We start from the raw sequence: 20,254 nt of genomic DNA on the forward strand, positions 1-20,254 counted from the left end.
ACACAGCTAGGGCACTAACAGCTGACTGGGCCTCAGCAGCCACAGGGTCTGCACCCAGCTGCTGCCTATAGAAGTGTATGCGGGGAGCCCCTGAGCCCACCGCACAGGGCCCCAGGCCCCCTCAGCAGACGAGTGGGTTCGGGAGGCCAGACAGCACCGCCAAGGGTTGCTGCCCCCAGGGTCATCCCCACAGGAGAAGCCCCAGGAGGCAGGGGAGGTGGGCTCCGCACCTTAGGATCCCTCAGGCCCAGGGAGGTGTTCCAGCTCCCACCTGGTATCACCAAAGTCCGTGGGCCTGTGGGGGGATGGGGGTGCTGATGGTCCCTGAACAGGCAGCTGCAGTACAGGGACCAGAGTGTCTGGGGTGGGGTGCCAGCCTGGAGGGACCCCCGAGCCAAAGCAGGGGCTGTGGAGAGCTACGCAGGGCAGGGTAGGGTGGGGGGCCCTGGGGTTGCTGACAGGACAGAGCTGAATCTCCAAAGGGACAGCGCACACCTTCACAGGTTCAAGCGGGCAGGGCTGGGTTGTCAGTGCTGGAAGCCAGAGCTGCCCCTGGGCTCGTCCCAGGATGGGGTGGGGATGCCTGAGGGACGGTGCCAGAGGTCATGGTGAGGGACTGGCCCAGAAGCCCCCACTGGGCTGCATACTCACGCCACAGGGACCAGGCCTATCTGTAAGGGGGGCAGACAGTGTGAGGGCTCTGTGCAAGGCCTGCGGCCATCCTGCTAGGACCCAGAGCCACCAGAGCTGGATGGACATTTCCCCTGGGGCTCCTGTTCTGTCTTGTCGTCTTCACCGGGTAGGAGGAGTGTAGACCCTCTCTGCTCCCTCCTTTACCCCACCTTCACCCCCTGACCCTGCCCTCTGCTCCCACAGGCCAAGTCCCCTCAGAGGCCAGTGTGGGGGCTGGAGGTATGGCCTTGGGGAGGGGGTCCTGTCACAGATCCCACCAGCCCTGGGGGCCACTACAGGCTAGCCCTGCCTTTGGGTCACCAAGGGTTTCTGAGCTCCAGTAGGCCTTCCATCAGCATCCCCAGACATGGTCCTGGCCAAATACTTCCCCAGAGACACTGTCATGAGGCCTAAAAGTAAACCCCAAACCCAAGGACTCTACATCACCCAAGCCCTCCAGGAGAGCATCTGAGCCCCAGCTTCCCCAGCCAGGGTGGCCATGTGGGGCTAGGTACACGGTGGGGTCAGCACAGGACACAGAGGGCGCCCCGGCCAACAGGTCCCACCCTTGCCCCCTCCACCCAGCCAAGCCCTTCCATGGGTTCCCTGGATGTGGCAGGGGCTCTATTAAGCGCCGTGGGCTCCTGGGACACCAAGTCCAGCCAGGAGGCCTAGCTCCCCAAGCAGGGGTGGCCCTATGGGGGTCCCCACATCACACCCTGCCTCCCACAGCCCCTGCCACAAGACCAGGATCCTCCAAGCCCCACAAAACCCAGCGTCAGCAGCAGGGGCAGCCTGGCCATCCCCTGTGGGCTCTTAGCTCCGGGTTCTGAGTCCAGGCCATGGCTGTCCCCATCCTGTGTCCTGACTGCATGTCCCATGTTCCTGACACCTCTCCTGTGTCCCATATCCTGCATTCCTGTCCCTGTCCCCTGGCCTGACCCCAGGACAAGACTCTGATCTCCTGCCAGGCTGTCCCAAGTCCTGTGCGGGTGGGGTTGTCCCACGTCCCCCTCATTCTCATCAGCCTGGGTCCCCCCCCAACCCTGGACAGCTGTGGGATGAGACTCCCCTTTGAAGCCAGGATGGCCAGGAAGGGTGCGTGTTGGGGGGGCTCGTGCCCAAAGTGTCAGAGCGGTAGCCGCCCTTTCAAGTACTCTGGGCTTGGAGGGACCGGCTTATCACCACCCGGGAACAGATCGGGGGGAAGCTTGTAGCCTGGCTCAGTACTGGAGCTCTACCCGCTGTGTGCCGTGCCCCTACCAAGGACGCCAGCAGTGGCCTCCTGAAGTGGCCTGTCAGAAGTCCCTGTCCAGCCTGGCATGGCCGGGGGTCACTCTGAGGACACAGCTGGGTCCCTCTCCTCTGCCTCCAAATTGGGAGCTCCGAGGGTAGGGCCCGGGCCCGCCCCACAGAGAACCCCACAAAGCTGGGGACACCAGCTATTGTGTCCTTGCTGGTGGTCCCCAGAGCCCCGACGGCTGCCTGCTGACCTTTCTGCCCAAGCAGTAGGGGCCATGGGGGGACAGGGGAAGCCCACCACCCCACCCCCTCTCTCTGTCCCTAGGGCCCCATCCTGGGTGGGGGACCCTGCCCTTAATACCAGCTGAGTCTTATCCCCCTGCATCAGACCTGGGAGTCCCCAAGGGGGGACCGGCACCCACAGGGCAGAGGCATGGGCTCAGGAGCAGGGTGGGATGGGCAGAAAGGCCAGGCTCCAAGAGAAGCTCCTTTGCTAGTTAGCCACCAGAGGTCTGCTCGAGGAGGCCCAGCCCTGGGACCCCTGGGGCCCCCATCTTTCATAGCCCCTGTACCCGGCCTAGCGTCTACTCTCCCCAGTCTCACCCCTCCCCCATGCCCTGGACCCCACGGTCTGTCCACACTGCTGTCCCCTCCGATGCCCCCACATGTGGTGTGTAGGAAACGAGATTCTATCCTGGGAGTGTGGGGCACAGGGTGGTCCCTACAATATGGGGGGGACTCAAAATGGGACCTTGCAACAGAGGGGACAGAAGTCAGGGTAAAAGGATTACCCAGGTAGACCCTGAAATCTCCCAGGGGTCATGCAGCACAGAGCGGGAGGCAGCACAGAGCGGGAGACATCCCAGGAGAGCAGAACTACAGGGTGGGGCCAAGGGAGAAAGCTCTGGAAGCCACAGGTGGCCCCTGAAAAGGGCATGAGAGGGGTCTGGACCCATGTGGTCACCCCTAGAGCAGGAGGCTGAGGTCTTTGTGGGACAGGCTGCAGCTGAGGGCCCTGAGCCCCAGGTGTGGTAATGAACACATAGGGCTTCAGGGAGACAGGGCAGGGTCCCCATGTATTCACTGAGTCACCAGTCCCTCAGTGCCTGCCTCCCCTCAGAAGCCCTGAAAGGGCACAGGGGGTATGGAGCCCAGGGCTGCTGGTCTCAGTGAGAGCCAGGACCCAGGGCCCTGCCGGACCTGTCTTGCCCCTGAGAGATGGACCATCAGAACTCCTTGGGGACAGAAGACAGGGGAAGTTCCCATGTGAGGCCCAGGCAGAGACACTGGACCTTAGCTAGGAAGGGCACAGGCACCTTTGGAGGTCCAGGCGGGGGGCAGGAGCTGTACCCTCCCAGGTGCGGGGGGGCGAGGGAAACGGCTCACTCCCATGGCCTATGGATGTCCCGTAGCCTGAGTTCTCCCCGCCACCCAAGGCTGACTCTCCATCCCACCCCCACCTGGGAGAGAAACGCATCCGGGCTCTAGCCCCCACAGCCTGTCCTGTCTGGAGAGCATCAGCTGGTCACCAGCTGTGGCTGCCTGAAGCCCCCACAGCTCCCCCTGCTTGCCCAGCAGAGCTGCCACAGCTGGCTTCCCATGGTGTCCCCTGAAGTTGGCCGCCACCAGCCCTGCCCAGGCTCGGTCACTGCCTATGGAATCAGGATTGCCCCAGTGCGCCTTCCCTTACAGCTAGCCCCTACCTCCTTGGGGCAGAAAGAGTGGGGTCTATCCTGGGGAGGCCAAGGGGCCCAGTGGAAGAGGGCCAGAGGATGGGACCTAGCCCCAGACACCAGAGGACAGGGTTCCCAGACCTGCCCTCTGCTGAGGAGAAGGGACCAGGGGAGGCTTGGCTCTGACCTTGGGGAGCTCTGGCTGCAAGGAACCAGCAGAACCAGGTAGGGTGGTGAGTGTCCTGGCCTGTAGAGCTGGGCAGAACCTATTCGTGTTCCCTCCAGTGCCCCAAACACCAGCAAGGCCCCATTCCTTCAGCCAGGCCTTCCGAGGCTCTGGGGACCCAAAGCACCTCAAATGAGTGGCTTTGCTAAAATCATATTATCTTAGTGCCTTTTCTTAAGGCGCAGTGAGTCCCAGGCTCAGGGTCCGCAGCTGGAGTGAGACCATGGTTCATGGCCCAATAGTGGCTGGCAGACTCGGGACTGAATCCTCTAGGTGGCAGGCACCAGGACAGGGATGACAACGAGGCCCCAGTCCTCGGAGGCCACCAGCTGAAGCCCCAGAGTGTGGGGCAGGGAAACCACAGGCCCTACACTGAGGGCCCTCAGGGCCATACGGGTAAGAGACGGGACATCCACTGGACCAGGCAGGACTCTAGCTAGCTAGGGAGCTGCTTGCAGGGGTGTGAGTCAGTCAGTGCTCCAAACACGGCCACCTGAGTCCAGCTCAGGGCAGCTGACGGGGCCCCGGGACCCCAAGGTGTCATCCCAGAATCTTAGGCCAACTACAGGACTCCTGGAGCCTGGGCCTGCCACACAGGCCCACAGGCATGGCCACACACACAGCTGTACACAGGCATAAGCACACATGGGCACATACGCCTGTTCACAGACCAGGCCCACAAACACGCCTGTACACAGACCAGGCCCACAAACACGCCTGTACACAGACCCAGGACCGCACACACACCTGTACACAGACCCAGGCCCGCACACACATGCACACACACACAAGCCAAAGGCAGAAACATCAGCTTAATGGAAGAGGATGCACATTTTCTTGTTTAACAAAATAAATTAAATATACGAAGCTTCAGCTCAAACTCTATATAAAATTACAGAGGTCTGGGGCTGCCACAGGCAGTGGGGCAAAGGTGCCCGGCCCTGAGGCGGCCATCCAGTTGGCCAGCAGGCCAGGTGTGTCCCGGGCCTGAGGTCAGGCAGGCTCTGTGGTACACCTTCCTTCCAGCATTATTAATATTATTATTTTCTTTTCTTAAATATAAATATCAAGGGCCCTTCGCTCTGCTGAGGGCAGGGTCACCCCCAGGGGGCTCCAGCCTCTCAGGGCAGGAGCCAAGACTGCTCTGCCTGACCTCCCAGTCCGGGAGCCTGGGGAATGCCCGGACAGGTACTGGCAAACACAGCCAGCCACTGGTGGAGGCCTGGGTAGGGACATGGCAGTCGGCATGGGACAGGCCTCGGGGGTTTGGCCAGGGTCCTCTCAGACCCCCTGCCAGGCGCAGGGAGGGGTGGCTTGACCGTGGCCCCTGTGGAACCCTCCTCATGGGGCGAGGGGTTCCTTCATCAACTAGCCCATTGCTACATGCACACTGCAAAGTTGCCGGCACAGACCTTCCCAGGTATCTTAGTCTGAGGGTGTGTGTGTGTGGGGGTGTGTGTGTGTGTGTGTGTCCAGAGGTATGTGTCTGTCACCCAGGGTGCCCCAGGGTGCTGACTGTGCCTCCTGCCTAGGCCCCAGCTCTCTGCGTAGCCACCTGCCCCCCATGGGCCCGCCGCCCCGAACCGGGCCCCGCAGGGCCAGTGGGAGGAGCCCCACCCTGTGGCACTGGCTAGCACTGGTAGTGGATGTGCTGGTGGACCTTGCCCTCCACATGCGAGTGCGTGTGCGAGTGCGTGTGTGTGTGTGTGTGCGTGTGCACATCCGTGTAGAGTTTGGGATAAAGTCTTGGCCCGGCAGATGGGCCCGGGCCCAGCAGATGCTGGGGTGCCGCTGGAGGCCCGAGCTCCTCGCACAGCCCCACACCAGGGGCAGGGCCGAGGCTGGGGGGCATGGGACGGTCCTTGTCCCCGGCCCGGTCGCGGGCGGCCACGGGCGGGCGGTGTGCAGGCAGAGGCGGGGTGGGCCCGGGTGTGCACGGCTTCTTCTTGGCTTGGCAGAGCCACAGGAGCACGGTGCCAAGGATGAAGACGGCGCCAGCCGGGATGCCGATGACCACGGGCCATGGCAAGCTGGTGGTCGAGGACGAGGGGGCCACGGGGGGCCCTGGTGGCTTGGGGTCTGCAAGAGAGGCCAAGGACGGGGGTGGGGAGAGCAATGTCGCCACGGGTCCTGGGACAGCCCGCGCACGACCGGCCAGCCCGTGGCCTCGCGTGGCGCCTCGTGTAGCCAGGGTGGGAGCAGGGAGGGGGCGCACCTGGCAGCACGGTGAGGAAGGCACTGCGGAAGCTGTAGCCCATGGTGTTGGCCCCCAGGCAGATGTACATGCCGGCATCATCCTGGCGTGCGCGCGCAATGAGCAGCTTGTTGAGGTAGGAGCCGTCGGGCCTCGACCACACATCCCCCGTGGGCAGCACCACGAACTTCTGGCCGCCCACATCGATGGTGGAGTTGTAGCGGCCCTCGGCACCATACTCCACACGCTTCAGCCACTGGATCACCGGCTTCACATCGCTGCGCACTTTGCACTGGAAGGATGTGGTGCCCCCAAAGTCCACGGTCGTGTTCACGGGGTGCGTGCCCGTGAGGACGGGCTTGGAGCGCGTCCGCTCTGCATGGAGACACAGCGGGTCGTCGGCGCCACCTTGGGCCGCCCCCACCCCACCCCCACCCTGGCCCCAGCCCCCTGCACTCACGGATCACATCCACCTTGTAGGTTGCATTGATGGCGCCTGCGCGGTTGGACACACGGCACGTGTACCTGCCACTGTCCTCAGGACGCAGGTTCTTCAGGCTCAGTGTCCACTTCTTCTTCCTGTGCTCCCCGGCCTCCAGGCCCGTCAGGGCCTGGTCGTCCTTCATCCACATGATGTCGGGCCGTGGGTGCCCACTGGCTACGCACTTGAGCCGCACGGAGCTGCCCACAGGCCGAGCGATCACACGACGCCTCATCTTGGAGGGCTGCGTGAAGCGGGGCCGTGCTGCGGAATGACCAGCACGCGGGTAAGCAGGACACTGGGAGGCCACCCCCACCCATGCCCAGGGAGGATGGCGATGCCCACCCCCTCTCACCCCACTGCTTGCTGGCTGCATCCTCCTGGCCCCCGGAGGCACCGTCATGCCCCAGATGCTCCCTTCCTGCGCCAGTATCATCTGCAGAGAGGACAGCAAGTGAGGGGGGCCCCAACAGTGCCCCCCCCCCGACCCCAGGCTGGTTCCCAGGCCCTGGCCTCCAGCCCAGCTGGGAGAGCTCTGCAAACACACATGCGCGCCCCCAGGGCACACCCACCTCTCAGAATCCCAGAGACAGCTGGGCAAGAGCTGCCCGCCCAGCCCACTGCCTGGGTGCAGGTGACCCCAACAGAGCCCCCCCGGCTCCGGGGGGTCTGCAGGCCCAGTGGGAGGAGGGGGCCGGGCCCGCCCGGCAGCTGCGGTAACCCTAGCCCACATCAAGGGGGCCGAGGCCTTGGAGAGCTGACATGGCTCACATACCGCCTCGTCACCCTCCCCTCTCAGAGGACAGTGGGGGGGGGGGACACCAGCCGTGTTCCCATTCCACGATCCAGAGCAGGGGGCCCAGTGGGGGTGGGGCAGGCCAAGGAATGCCCTTCCTGTCACAGCCTCCTCCACCCAGCCAGGGACCCAGGGAGGGGTTTGCACAGATCAAGCTCGCCCCCTTTGCAAGATGGGGCGCCATGGCTGCCAGGGAGCCCCACCTCCAGGCACCCAGCCCAGGAGCCCTCCCGGTACCAGCGAGCCACGGGTGTGTCTCTGGGGACCCCTCCAGCCCCCACACCAGAGCCCCAGAGGCAGAAGAGAACACAAGGCCCTTGGCGGCCCCTCTGAACTCTGAAATCTGAGCCTCAAAGTCAGAGCCGACGCCAAGGCCTGGCCTCCCAGCCGGCCCTTCACAAGACCACCACCCTGGGGCTCTCCCATGCCCACTCCTGCCACCCCCTAGCCAGCCTGAGTCTCCCCGTCAGCAGAGGCTCTGGGGACCCCGCGGCACAGGCCTGAGGAGGAGGGCCCAGGCTGGGGGTGGTGGTCCCAGAGGTCAGGCCCCTGTCCTGGGCTTAGAGGAGGCAGGCAGGTGGGTCTCCTCCTGGTAGCAGCACTGGGGTGGGGTGGGGCCGCACAGGGAAGGTCTGCTTCCCGGGCTCACGTGGACCTGGGCTCACACGGCATGGCCCCAGCGTGGGCATCACTGACCCATCACGATGAGGGTGTAGTTGACGCTGAGGCTGCCGAAGCCGTTGGTGGCCTTGCACACATAGGCGCCGGCGTCCTCCCGCTCCACCTCCTTCACCTTCAGGCCCTGGGGCAGCACCCGGAAGCGGCTCCAGCCGCCATGGATGGTGCGGCCATCCTTGGTCCACATGGTCAGCGGCGGTGGGTCTCCCTCCACGGGGCACTGCAGCCGCACAGTGCGGCCCAGCCGGGCCACCTGCCTTGGAACCACCTTGTCTGCCATCCTTGGGGGGCCTGTGGGTGGGTCAGAGGGCTCAGTCAGGGAGGGGCGGGTAGCCAGTGGTCAGGAGTGCAGGCAGGCCTGTGAGTGGGAGCCCCGTCAGCTGCCTGCCTGCCCAGCCCAGGCAGCGGGGGTCTGAAGCCCTGGGTCCTGGCCCCAGCCCGCAGGGGTCAGCAGTCTCCCAGATCCCGCCACTGCCGGGATCTGAGCTCCCCGGATGTGCCGTCACATCATGTCACGGAGGAGCCAGGATAGAGAGGGGCCAGAGCGGCTCATCCAGGCTGCGCGTCCACAGGCGAGCCAGGATGGACCCCCATGTACTCCCCACAGGCAAGGCACACAGCACCAAGTCCGTGTAGCACAAACAGATGTGTCTCATGGTCCGGTCAGTGCCCAGCTATGTGTGCCTGGCCAAGGGACTCCCTAATGCCAGCGGCACCTTGGCAGGAGGCTGGGCAGAGTGGCACGATAGGGCGGCATGACCCTGAGTCCCTGGGGTCCAAGGGCAAGCAGCAGGGTTCCTGTCTGGCTGGTAGCCCCCTGACCACTGTCCCCCAATAGGAGAAGCCCAAGTCACCAGCGGGAAGAAATCCACTCCCAGACCTGTCCCAGCTCACGGCCAGCCTCGGTGCCTCCTGGGTGCAGGGCCAGCAGGCACGGCGAGCCGGCTGCAGAGGACACTGCAGGCATCCCAGAGAGGTGGGGTCGCATCCTGGCCAAGCCCCAAGTCTCCTGCACCTTGGGGCGACCTCAGGGGGCGCTGAGCCCTTATACTCGCCCCGCTGACCGTACCACCAGACCAGGACAGATGTCTCCGGGCACCCCGCTGCCCTTTCGGGGCCTAGCTCCCAGGATCCTGCCCTCTAGCTGTTGGCCCGGGGTGCTCACTCCACACCGTGGCCACTTGGGCCTGGATGGCCTGAATCCTGCGTCCTGGCCTCCCAGAGGAGCTGGCCAGCGGCCGCCCTGAGATGCACAGCTATGGGGCCTGCGGGCAGCACGTGTTCTCAAGAACCAGCTGGTGTTTCTATGGTGTGTAGGTACCAGCTGGCTGTGTTGCTAGCCTTCCCCTCCAGGACCCAGAGCGTGTCCCTGGGCTTTCCAGAGGCTCCTGGCAGCTTCCTGTGCACCACTTCCCAGCCCCAGAGGACCATTGCGGAGTGTAGCCCCACACCACTGGTCTGCTCACGGTGAGGGCAGGGGGTGCTGGCCCCCATTTGGATGGAGAGAGCTGACAGCCCAGGGTCTAGGCAGGGAGGGGCCCGGCTTTGCTAGGGGGACGGAGGATTGGGGGGCACAGCAGGGGCACAGCAACAGCAGGCCCTTCCCTCTGTGCCCTCTATGCCCACTGGTGAAAAGGGAGCTTGAGGTGGGGGAGGGCCCTACCCAGCCCCACCCACCCTCCCACCCACCCCACCAAGCACACCCCCAGGAACGCTTCTACCTCTGCTAGGGATCCCCCCATTCCTGCCATGGGGCTCCTAACATGGGCCCCAGGCCATCCGTGCACTCTCAGCCAGCTCCCTCTTCACCAGGCCCCCAGGGCCCCAGCAAGCAGCTGCTAGGATCTACCTCTCCCAAATTTCTCAGTTGCATATGGGGCCCCCCAGACACCCACCAAGTCACAGTGAGACAGTTGCGGGGGTCTCCTGAGGCCCCCCGGCGTGCCCAGGGTCCCAGCCTTACTCCCAGGCAGGCCCTGTCCAACACCTGTCACTGCTTGCAATCCCACTATTCAAAGGGGCACCCCAGACTGCAGGACAGAAAGGGCACCCCCTCAGCCTGCCCCCAGGCTGACAACTGGCTGTCCACACAGGCCCAAACACTGCCTGGCAAGCGTAGGGGGCTAAGACGGTGTCCCTCTCTCCCCGGCCTTTCCTGTCCTGGACCCATCCTGGAAGAAGCCTGCATCAGTGGCAGAAAGAGGACCCAGCAAACAGCACTTCCGGGGCCAGGAGGGGCACCTGCAGCCCTGCCCCTTCCCTGTACCAGGCAGTAGGGTGTGAGGAGTGGGGGTCAGGGGCATCTACTGGGCCGCAGAGGCCACAGGCCCCCTCAGCCACTGCAGAGAGGAGGACAGAGCCCAGTGACTGCCAGACGGACCGGAGGTGTGGCCTCGAGGGCTGGCCTGCATGCATGACAGGGGGACAGGCAGGCAGGCAGCCAGAGGCCCCAGCCGGAGCCAGCCTTATCCTAAAGCAAACAGCCCCTTTCCCCTCCCCCTGAGCCAGGCCTTCCCTGCCCCCTCCAACCCCTGCCTCTGCAGAGACCCCAGCAGGCTCACCGGAGGGAGCCCCCCCAGATTCCTGGGGATTTTGGCCGCCAGTGTGACTGCCACGGCTCTATATTTAGCTCAGGAAACACAAGCCCCCATTGTTCCACCTGGTCAGGTGCCCTACCCACCTAGCCAGAGGCAAACTGAGGCAAGACCTGAGGCAGATGGGCAGCTGGAAGATGTGCAGGGAGCGGCGCGGGGGCAGTTTCCCACCAGCTCCAGGGCAGCCTCTGGATCCTTCAGCACAGGCACCTTCCCCACAAGCACGACCTCCAGGAAGCCCTTGACCTTCCATGCGCCCCAAGCCACAGCCTTGAGGAATTTCAGGGGCCATGGGCAGGATGTACATGGCCATGTGGAGGGGGTAAATGGAGGCTGGGGCTGGGTCTCACCCCTCAAGGGGGCTAAACATCAATGTGGTAGGCAGAGAGAGGACCACCACACCCCTTCTCCTCCCTCTCTCCTTCCCGCCCTACCCCATCCCCAAAGCTGTGACAACATACTAGAATGGGGGTGTGGGGAGGGGTCAGGGGGCAGCAACCAGGAAGACCCCATATATCCAGCCTACACTTCCAGGCTTCCCAGCCACCACCCAGAACTCAGGTGCCACACAACCACCTGATCACACCATCTCCAGACGCTGTCCCCAGACACATGGGCTGTCCCCCAGACACACAGGTTGTCCCCCACTCTCTCAGACACTGTCCCCAGACACACAGGTTGTCCCCCACACTGTCCCCAGACACACAGGCTATCCCCCAGACACTGTCCTCCAGACACACAGGCTGTCCCCCAGACACTGTCCCTAGACACACGGACTGTCCCCTAGACACTGTCCCCCAGACACACAGGCTGTCCCCCAGACAGTCCCCAGACACACAGGCTGTCCCCCAGATACTATCCCCAGACACAGGCTATTCCTCAGACACTGTTCTCAGACACATGGGCTGCCCCCCAGATGCACACACCCTACCCACAGACAGGCTCCCAGGCACACGCACATACACAGTCATACACCAATAGTAGAGGCAAACTCCCCACACCAGAGACCCCCTTGCCCCACCTGCCATGAAGACGGTTGCCCAAGGGTTAAAACATTATAACCTCAGCTGATGCTCCTCCTATCCCAGCAGAGCTCAGGAGGGCTGAAGGAGCAGGGGAGCTGGGACAGATGGAGGGGTGACACATGCTGGAGGGCTAGGGACAGGACCCCAGTGGCAGTCTAGCCCATGCAGTTTCCACACACCTTTGGGGGCCACCTGAAGTGCAGCCCCCTACACCTCCCTAACCCTCACAGCCTCTATGCTGCCCATCCCTTCCTGGTATCTCTCCCCAACACCCTCCCCAGCCCCCCTAGGGGGCTGCAGTGCCCCTCTTGGGGTGGTCTGCTCTGGCCGCTCCATCTGAACCACACCCGAGCCCCCGTCCTGTTCAGGTTTGTCTCGGGCCTGGCTGTGGGGGCATTGCCTGTGCCAGCCTCTCCCTCTCTCCGCCGCCCAAGGCATTCGTGACCTGCTGACCCCAAGCAGCCTTCATGAGGAGCTGGACCAGACACCAGCCCTCCCGGGGGCCCCAAGTGCCAGTCCACGCTGCCCACACAGGGGCCACGGACTCAGGTGGAAGCGAAGGGCTGCAGGAATCAGCTGGTCAGTACATCAGAGCTCACTCCATTCCCAATCAGCCCTGAGAAGCCCTGGAAATGGCCAGCCTGGAAGGAACCCTCTGGCTGAGGTTGGGGAGCCATCAGGCTGACCTTGTTGGGACTGGCTGGGAAGGGACTTTGGATGGCCAGCTGGAGCCACTGGAGCCCTCTCCTCCTGGAGAAGTCAAGTGGTCTGGAAAAGAGGACTCAAAGGACACTGTGACAGGGCCTGACGTGGGGGCAGGGAAGCGAGGTAGGTCCCGTCTAGCCTGGCTGTACGCTCTGAACCAGCAGAGGCAGGGGGACACTCTCCAGCAGAGTGGGGGTCCCTGTGCTGGTCCCCGTGGTGGTGAACACCACGCAGAGGCGGACCTGGGGCCAGTGCCCTCCCCAAGAAGACAAGGGCTGGGAGGCTGAAAAGAGGGGGCCCAGATGAAGACCACCCCAGGACAGCCAAGAGAGGCAGGGCTTAGCCTCCGCCCTGGTTCTGAGCCACTCTGGTACACGTACGCACACACACAGGCTCCCAATCACCAGCAGGCCCAGGGCGGCCCCTGGGCTGGACTCATGGGATCTATCCATGGAACTGGTAGGACCCACAGGGCGGGCAGTTGCCCTAGAAGCCAGGCCGTCTGGGTGCAACAAAGGGACAGCCTGACCCACTGAGTCAGCAAGCTGTTCGCGGTGTCCGGCCCGACACACCGCCCGGGGAGCAGCACCATGGAAGGCGACAGGCCGGTGGGAGGACCCTCCAGGTCTGTCCCCAGCCCTGGAAGCCCCAGGCAGACCTCCAGCCCAGCCCTGACCAGGGCTCTTCCTCCTTGCCACTCCCAAGACACACACGGGGGCCACAGAGCATTCCCTAACAGGCTGCTGCCCTGGTGAGAGGGTCCCCACAGGAACTGCCAACAGCTAACGGCACCCACACCCAACACCCACGGCCCCAGGACCAGTCTAGAGGGCTCAGTGCCACACCCCGGGGGCTGCGTCCAGAGCCTGCCAAGTCCACAGACTCCAAGCTGAAACCTGCTCCCCTCCCCCACCTCAGAAAAACATCATGCACCTAGAACTGGTCTAGCATCACCACCTCCCTAGAGGGGCCCAGCCCCAGCCCCAGCCCCGGAGCCAAGAAGGACCTGGTCCCCTGGGTCTCCCTCACAAGCTGGCGCTAGACCCTGGGGACAGGGTAACAGGACAAGAGGCCCAGCACACCCAGGGCCCTGCCTGCCATGGGCTTGAACCCATGTGACACGGTGTTTCCTAGCCTGGAACCCCAGGTCAGAGATTGGCACCAGTGCTGCTCCTCACTGTGAGGGCTCAAGCACCGGACGGCCCAAGCCCCAGGCCACAGAGCCCCGTACTCCCACCCACACCAGCTTCACCCACCCCAGGGTCCCAGCCAACAGCCCACAGCCAGCTTCTTGCTGACAGACTATAGGTACGAGGCTGTGGCACACTGGGACTCCTGAGATCTCCATAGGCTGCAGGGCACACAGCACCCGCTGCCGGGCTCCACAGTGAAGCCCATGGTCCCCACCAGACCAGGCAGGCTGCTACAGAGTGCCAGGGCCAGCCAGTGGCCCGGCTGTCCTGAGACTCAGCATGGTGGGGTCAGAGGAGATCACCGCCCAGGGCAGTCCCAGGCCAGAGCTGGGCACAGCATCCTCTCCACCACCTGCTGCCCCAGGCCCCGTTATCTCTTCATAGTGCAGGACTTGTGTAAATCTCTAACAAACTGGGGAAGAAAGCCATTGTTTCCTGCCATGAAGGGAAGCCCTGGGCATCAGCAGGCCCCAGGCTGGAGCACCTTCCTGCCACACTATCCCCTGCATTCCAGTGACAGACCTGGGAGCCCCTGACTCATGCTGGTTCTCCCCAAGGGGGCCGGTTCCTGTGGGACAAAGGGACCCAGGCCCACCAGCCTCGAGGCCCTGGCCCAGCAACTCCCTGGGGACAGGAAGCTAGCCCCCAGGATGTCCCCAACCCCTTTTCCCTGCACCCCAGCCAACCAGCCTCTCAGCCCAGTCCTGGCCTATTCCCACTCCTGGCCCCCATCCAGCTACACCAGGGTGTCTGCAGCCCCAAGATGTCCACCCTGGTCAGTGCGACCCACCCACCTCTGCCCCACGCTCTTCCTCCACCCAGAGGCCATTCTCCCACCACCTGACCAGTACCCATACCTCCTTCCAGGCTGTGCTGCCCACGTCTCTCCCCATGCCCCCAAACCCCTCCCCCAGCCTTCCTGGACTGTGGACCGTCTGGATGCAGACCTAGCCTGAACTAGCCCAGGACAGTGGCTCCCACTGCCCTCGGGCCCCAAGAGTAGCCACACTGAACACCCACAGGCTTGACCAGGAGCACACAGTGACCACCACTTGAAAGACAGATGGCAGGCAGGGTGGGGTGGCAGCATGGGCCAGAGGCTGTGTCCTGGACATGCCAGGGCTACCGTCACTGGAATGGCACAGAAGGCCCGCCACCAGCAGCAACGCGGCCAGCAGCGAGACTCCCGGCCCACCAGGACCACTGCCTGCCTCCGTCAGCACTCTTAGCAGTGTCCAAACCCCAGGCCGGAGGCTGAGGCCACTGCTGGGAAAAACCAACATTTCCCCATGGCACTGGGCGGGGGTTGAAAGCCCATTGATTCCCGCACAATGAAGAAGGAGCCTGCGGTAGGAGTTTCCAGGCCCAGCCAAAGGCGACTTTGTTCATGGCTCCCTCCTCCCCCCAGAGGGGACAGTGATTTATTTTCTCTTCCAGGAGTGGGGCCCGAGACATAAATGGGGCGGCTGGCCTGCATCCCCACCTCACAGCGCCTGGGCCCAGCTCCCGCACATCCACCTCAGCTGGGGCTGCCTGGCGGGGTGGGGGGAGGCCCCTGCAGCCTGGCCAGAGGCCAAGCAAGGTCAGCCAGCGCACACGCACACGACGACAGCCCTCCTGACGGCCGCGCGTCCTCCGCACGCCCTCACACACACTGGTGGGCCCTTCCCAACGCAGCCCAGACAGCAAGAAGTCACTATGCTCGTGGCGTGGGGCATCCAGCAGCCAGCGCCTGGCCCCAGGGGCAGCACTAGGCTCTCCCAGGGCACACCAGCACAGTCCAGGGGACAGGAAGGTGACTTCGAGGGCTGGCTGTCCAGAGACCTGTCCACTGCTTCCCCTGTGGAAAAGCTCAAACCAGAGAAGCCCTTCCACAAGTTCTAGAGCTCTCTGGGAAGGGCAAGGTCAGCGGAGCTGCTCAAGTTCCCAATGTGAGAAACCCAAATCCTATCTTCCCTCCAATTTAGAAAATGCTGTTGAAGACAAACCCACCCTGATTGTGAAACTTTCAGAAAGGGGAACTTTGAAAACATGATCTGGTATAGAGACGGGCTAACTGTGGAGAGCGTGACGCACAGGGAAGATGGCTCTCGGCAAACAGCCTGGCCCTCTGGGGGCGCGCCCAGAGTGACCGTGCCCCTCAAGGCCAGGCTGGAGGGGAAGCCAGCACTGTTCAGGAACAGGGACCTCATACCCCACCCCCAAAGCCACACAGGACCTTGCCCTTGGAGAGTGGGTGCCAGGGCAGTGCACACCCGGCATGAGGGCCAAGGCTGGAGACGAGGCGCAGTCCCAAGGCCAAGGCTGAGGGAAACAGAGCAGGGTGTGGCCCCTCCAGGGTCCCCTGGCACTGAGGCAGGCCCTGCTGCCCGCCGCCATTGCTGCCATCCGCCACTCTGTGTCAGGATCCAGCCTATGACCAGGCCAGGCCAGCGGCCTCCAGAGCTCCCTGGCTGAGCAGCCAGAGGACAGGCAGGTGTGGGATCGAGGGGAGTCCAAGCAGATGAAAGAGGGATCAGAATCCAGGCTGCCGGCCACTGGCGGGCGGGGGGACCTTGCTGCATATGACCTGAGTGCCTGCCGTGCCCAGGACACTGCCAGGCCCAGCCACGCCTGGGCAGCCCCCACCAGGCCACCAGGCCAGTCCCTAGCCGGGCAGGCGGGGGGGTACTGTGGCATTAGGCCCACCTGGGCTGCCGCCTGCCACCCAACTCCCGAACGTGCCCATATAAGGCCGGGCTGGGCTCGGTGTACCCGCTGGGTGGCGGGGGGAGGGGTGCGAAGCCTCAGAGGACTGGTGGACAGGGCAGGGACGTTCCTGAGTGGTCAACACACCCAAAGGGCTGGCCCGGCCAAAGGGCCCGCCTAGCCGAGAAGAGGCCAGTGCAGAAGATGGCGGGCGGGAGTCCGTGAACGCTTATGTCCCATCACCCGTCAGCCAAGGCTATACCTTGCTGGGGCTGGGTACAGGGGCGAGCGTCCCTCGGGAGACGTTGCAGGCCTGCCCACTGGGACATCAGGTGTGTGAGCTTGCATCTGAGTCCTGGAATGGAACACGCCCATACACAGTATGTAGCCTGAAGCAGGTGGTCCTCTGGGTCTGCCTGGAGACAAGCCCCCACCCCCTACACCATGCAGCAACTCCATGTTCCAGACACTCAATCCCCCAGCCCCCCACCCTATATCTTCCCAGGGATGAGCCAGCTCAGGGCACAGGGCTGGGTCATGAGTCCCAGACACTAACAATGTCCCCACTGTCCCCAAACCGCACCCTGGCCACCATGGGGGTCTCTGGGTCTAGTTGGGTCCTCATAGGGGCCTAACTGGTTTCATTGTGCCAAACAGCCTACCCCACAAAAATCCTCAGGGTAACCAACTGCCCTCAACCTCAGGTACACATACAAATATGCATGTGTCCTGAGAGGCACTGGGGCCAGAGTCCACTCTACCAGCAAGTGTGGGGTCCCACAGGTGAGCCAGGGTGATCTTTGGGTGAGAGGGGCCCTGCGGGTGAGGTGTGCCCCCTCAGTGAGCATAGAGTCCCAAGGGTGAGCTGGGAGTGAGCTGGAGCACCCCACGGGCAAAGGGGGATGTACCTTCTGGCTGAGCCTGGGGGCCCAGAGGGTGAGAAGACCCACCAAGCTCCCGGCCAGTAGGGGCGGGGCGCAGGCACGCGCGCCAGCCGGGCACTGTGGCAGGGTTCAGGCCCGGGAGGGAAAGGGGCGGCGCTGGCGCAGGCCGGGGCGCCGGGCTGGGCGCCAGGACTCACCTCGGGCGGCGGCGGCCGGCGGGAGGGCCCCCAGCAGCAGCGGCGGCAGCAGCAGCAACAACGTGGGGCTGGGCGTCATCTTGGCCCGTCCGGACCTGGAGGTATTGAGGGTCGGTCACTGGCGTACAGGGTAGGAGTCGCCACCCTCTAGCCTAGGGCCCCGGGGCCGCCAGCACCCCAGTCCCGGGCTGCGAGGGTCTGGGTGCGGGCCTCCCCGCCCTCCCTGCCAGCGCTCCGGGCGGAGGAAGCGGCGGCGGGGAGCACCGCGGGTATCAAAGGCAGACAAAGGGTTTACACTAATTACCGGCCTCCCCCGCCGCCCCCCGTCTCTAAACACCGTCTGGATTCCTGGCGCTTGTAACTCGGGCCCTGCCCGCGGGACACACAACACCGGCGGCCGCGCACATAATCGCCTGCGCCATTAGCGGACAAATTTGCGCTTGGGGGGGCCCACGTGGGGTGCAGGGGCGGGGGCGGGGCGCGGACAGGACCACTGGCGGGGCAGGGTCGGCGGCGGCGCGTGCGGTGCCCGGCGGCCTCACACACTGTATTCCGGAACCCGTACCCTCCCAGCCCCCGGCCAGATCCCGGACCCCGGACCCCGATCCTCCCCAGCAGGCCCTCCCAGTCGGCCCCCCGGGGGTCGCGGGCGCGCGGAGGGTCTCACCTCGGCGGGGCAGGCAGGCAGCGGGGCTCAGGGCCGGGCCCGCGGGACGCGCTGCGCGGTCATCGCCGCCCCGGGCGCCGCACCCCGGCGCCCCGCGCCCCCGGGCCCGGCCTCGGGACGGGGCGGCGCTACCTGGGCGCGGGCGGCTCGGGCCAGGACCGGCGCCGAGGCGGGTGTCCGGAGGCAGCGCGGGAGGAGGGGTCGAGTCCAGGGGCTGGAGGCCGGGGCCGGGGTCCCGGGGCGGCGGGGCGAGGGGCCCGGGGCGCCGCGCCGCGAGGCGTCCTTCCCTGCGGGGCTTTGTCAACTCTCCCGGAGCGAGAGCCGAGCCCGCCGCGCGCCCCGCCCCGACACAACTTCCCTCCAATCGGCTCGCCCTGGCTCGCCCCGCGCCCGCCCCGCGCCCGCCCCGCGCCCAAACTTTCCCCCAATCCGCGCGCTCCCGCCCCGCCCGCGGGGCTCTGGGCCTTAACCCTCGCGGTGCGGGCGGCCTGCGGGCGGGGCGGCTCCCTGGGGCGCGGCCCCGCCCCCGCCCCCGCCCTCTGCCCGCCCCCGGCCGGGCCCGGCCCCCCGTCCCAGTCCGCCCTACCCGTCCCAGCCATCCCCTCCCCGCCCTCGTCCCGCCCCCACCCCACCCCACCCCCGCCACGCCACGCCCCCCCGCCCCTGACCCGTTCGTCTCTGCCACCCCAGCCAGGCCCACCGCCACCCCGGCTCCCACCCCCCCACGCAGCTCCCCACCTTGTCCCGCGCTCCCCTGGGTGCCACGGCGCCCACCCCATACCTGCACCCACCGTGCCTGAGCATTCCTGGTACCCCCAGCGCTGGCCCTGGTCGAGCCCATGGTCGCCTGACCTCGGGCCAGCCCCGACCGCAGCTAGGCCATCCCTGGTTTCCCGGGAGGGGCGGACGGGATGGCCGCAGGGCTCCCTCGAGGCCCAGGTCCCCGGGGAGCCCCTGGGAGCAGTGAAGAGATCCAAGACCCAGCTCCCGTCCCAAGTGGTTCTGGCAGAGGGGAACAGATCTCTGGTGAAGTGGGGCATAGAAGTTCTGCCCTGTGCCCAGGGTCATGGTGGCATCCCTGACCGAAGGCAGGTATGCCCACCTGGGGCTTCAGGCCTGCCACTATGATGGTAACCCCAAGGACATTAACAAGACTAATAGAGACCAACACACATCACGACTTCTTTAATCCTCAGAGGCAGGCAGGTGCCTCGCTGTCACCTGACACAGGTGAGGGAGCGGAAAAACAGAGAAGGCAGGTAGTTCGCCCAAGATTTCCCCATGGGCAGTCAGCAGGGACTGACTGTGCTTCCAAACTGTGCTTTGGAAGCCTGCTTTACTGTGTCCTTTTTGCACACTGCCCCCCCACCCGCCCCCCGCCCCCTCCCCAACATCCCTGGCCTGCTCAACATCTGCCTACTCAGATGCCTCCCCGCCTTCACCCTCCAGGGCTTCCTCCCCATCCTTTCTGATCTGAGGAGGGGGCCAGGCTCTCCTCGGCTTCCCCTCCACTGTCGCTTCACTGGAACGGACAATCATCATTTTAAAATACAACTGTGATCTTGCTGTGGTTCCATAATACCTTCATCATAAACCCCACAAGCCTTGAGGCCCTGGATGCCTGGGTCCTAACCACATCCCCTTCCCCCACAAACTCTGGCCAAATAATACCCCCAACACACACACATACACACCTGCCCCCATGCAGGAGCCTTTTAGTACCCTCTCGCCATGCTGCTCCATCAGGAACCCTGACTGGAACAGCTTCTCTCTGCTCAGGAGTCCCCTCTTCCAGGAAGCCTTCCAGGGAAGACTGAAACTGCAGAGGTCTTGCAGAGGAACATTCCCAAGGCAGAGGAGAGCTGGGTGAGGGAGTGTCAACAGTCAGGGTTTGGGGCCTATCAAGGCCCAGAATGCCCACCCTTCCCAAGCAAGTGAGAAGGCAGGGTCCCAAATCCTGTCTCCAGACCAGTGTAGGCACTTCATGGATGGGTAGAGGCGAGCCCAGCCCAGCCTTGTCCTGTCTGTACCCTGAGTGAGGGCCCAAAGGCAGACCTGAGTAGCCCTCACGTACTTGATTCAGGCCTTGCCTATGGGGAGGAAGCAAGGATTGCTGATTCAGGGCCCTCCTGGGAAGGGAGGGTCGGCGGGAGCTGGACTCGGGGGTCATGGACAGGTGCTCTGGGACAAAATGGGCAAGTGGGTGGAGTGGGTCTTGGTTAGCTCGAAGGCTGCCCCAGACTTCAGGAACAGGTTTGTGAGGAGACACAACTGGAGCGTGAAACCCTCCAACAGGTGTGTAGGCCGCCAAAGACAGCTGTGTGAAAAGGCGGTTCTCA

At 64.5% G+C, this 20,254-nt stretch overlaps 1 protein-coding gene across 2 annotated transcripts; it reads right to left on the reverse strand.

Moving 5' to 3' along the window:
* Nucleotides 1–5,419: 5,419 nt before the first annotated feature.
* Nucleotides 5,420–18,220, reverse strand: FGFRL1 (fibroblast growth factor receptor like 1). 2 transcript variants are annotated; one of them, XM_032856715.1, is made up of 7 exons: nucleotides 17,916–18,220; nucleotides 17,249–17,343; nucleotides 7,981–8,253; nucleotides 6,844–6,924; nucleotides 6,468–6,752; nucleotides 6,029–6,382; nucleotides 5,420–5,892 (listed from the first exon to the last, which is right to left on the reverse strand). In XM_032856715.1, the coding sequence occupies exons 2-7, from the start codon at nucleotides 17,325–17,327 to the stop codon at nucleotides 5,444–5,446; spliced, it is 1,521 nt and encodes a 506-aa protein (XP_032712606.1). In that variant the 5' UTR covers nucleotides 17,328–17,343; nucleotides 17,916–18,220; the 3' UTR covers nucleotides 5,420–5,443. The 2 variants fall into 2 exon arrangements, with proteins under 2 accessions (XP_032712606.1, XP_032712616.1); XM_032856725.1 differs by lacking the exons at nucleotides 17,249–17,343; nucleotides 17,916–18,220 and adding an exon at nucleotides 16,430–16,511.
* Nucleotides 18,221–20,254: the final 2,034 nt, after the last annotated feature.

Source organism: Lontra canadensis, unplaced genomic scaffold (genome assembly GCF_010015895.1).
Source record: "Lontra canadensis isolate GAN:19392208 unplaced genomic scaffold, GSC_riverotter_1.0 scaffold1, whole genome shotgun sequence".
NCBI classification, from domain to species: domain Eukaryota; kingdom Metazoa; phylum Chordata; class Mammalia; order Carnivora; family Mustelidae; genus Lontra; species Lontra canadensis.

Coding starts and splice junctions, on each gene's coding strand:
- FGFRL1 (XM_032856715.1), bottom strand. CDS start 17,327: ATGACGCCCAGCCCCACGTTGTTGCTGCTGCTGCCGCCGCTGCTGCTG. Junction 8,254..17,248: donor GCCGGCCGCCGCCGCCCGAG/GTGAGTCCTGGC, acceptor ACCCACCCACAG/GCCCCCCAAGGATGGCAGAC. Junction 6,383..6,467: donor CTACAAGGTGGATGTGATCC/GTGAGTGCAGGG, acceptor GTCTCCATGCAG/AGCGGACGCGCTCCAAGCCC.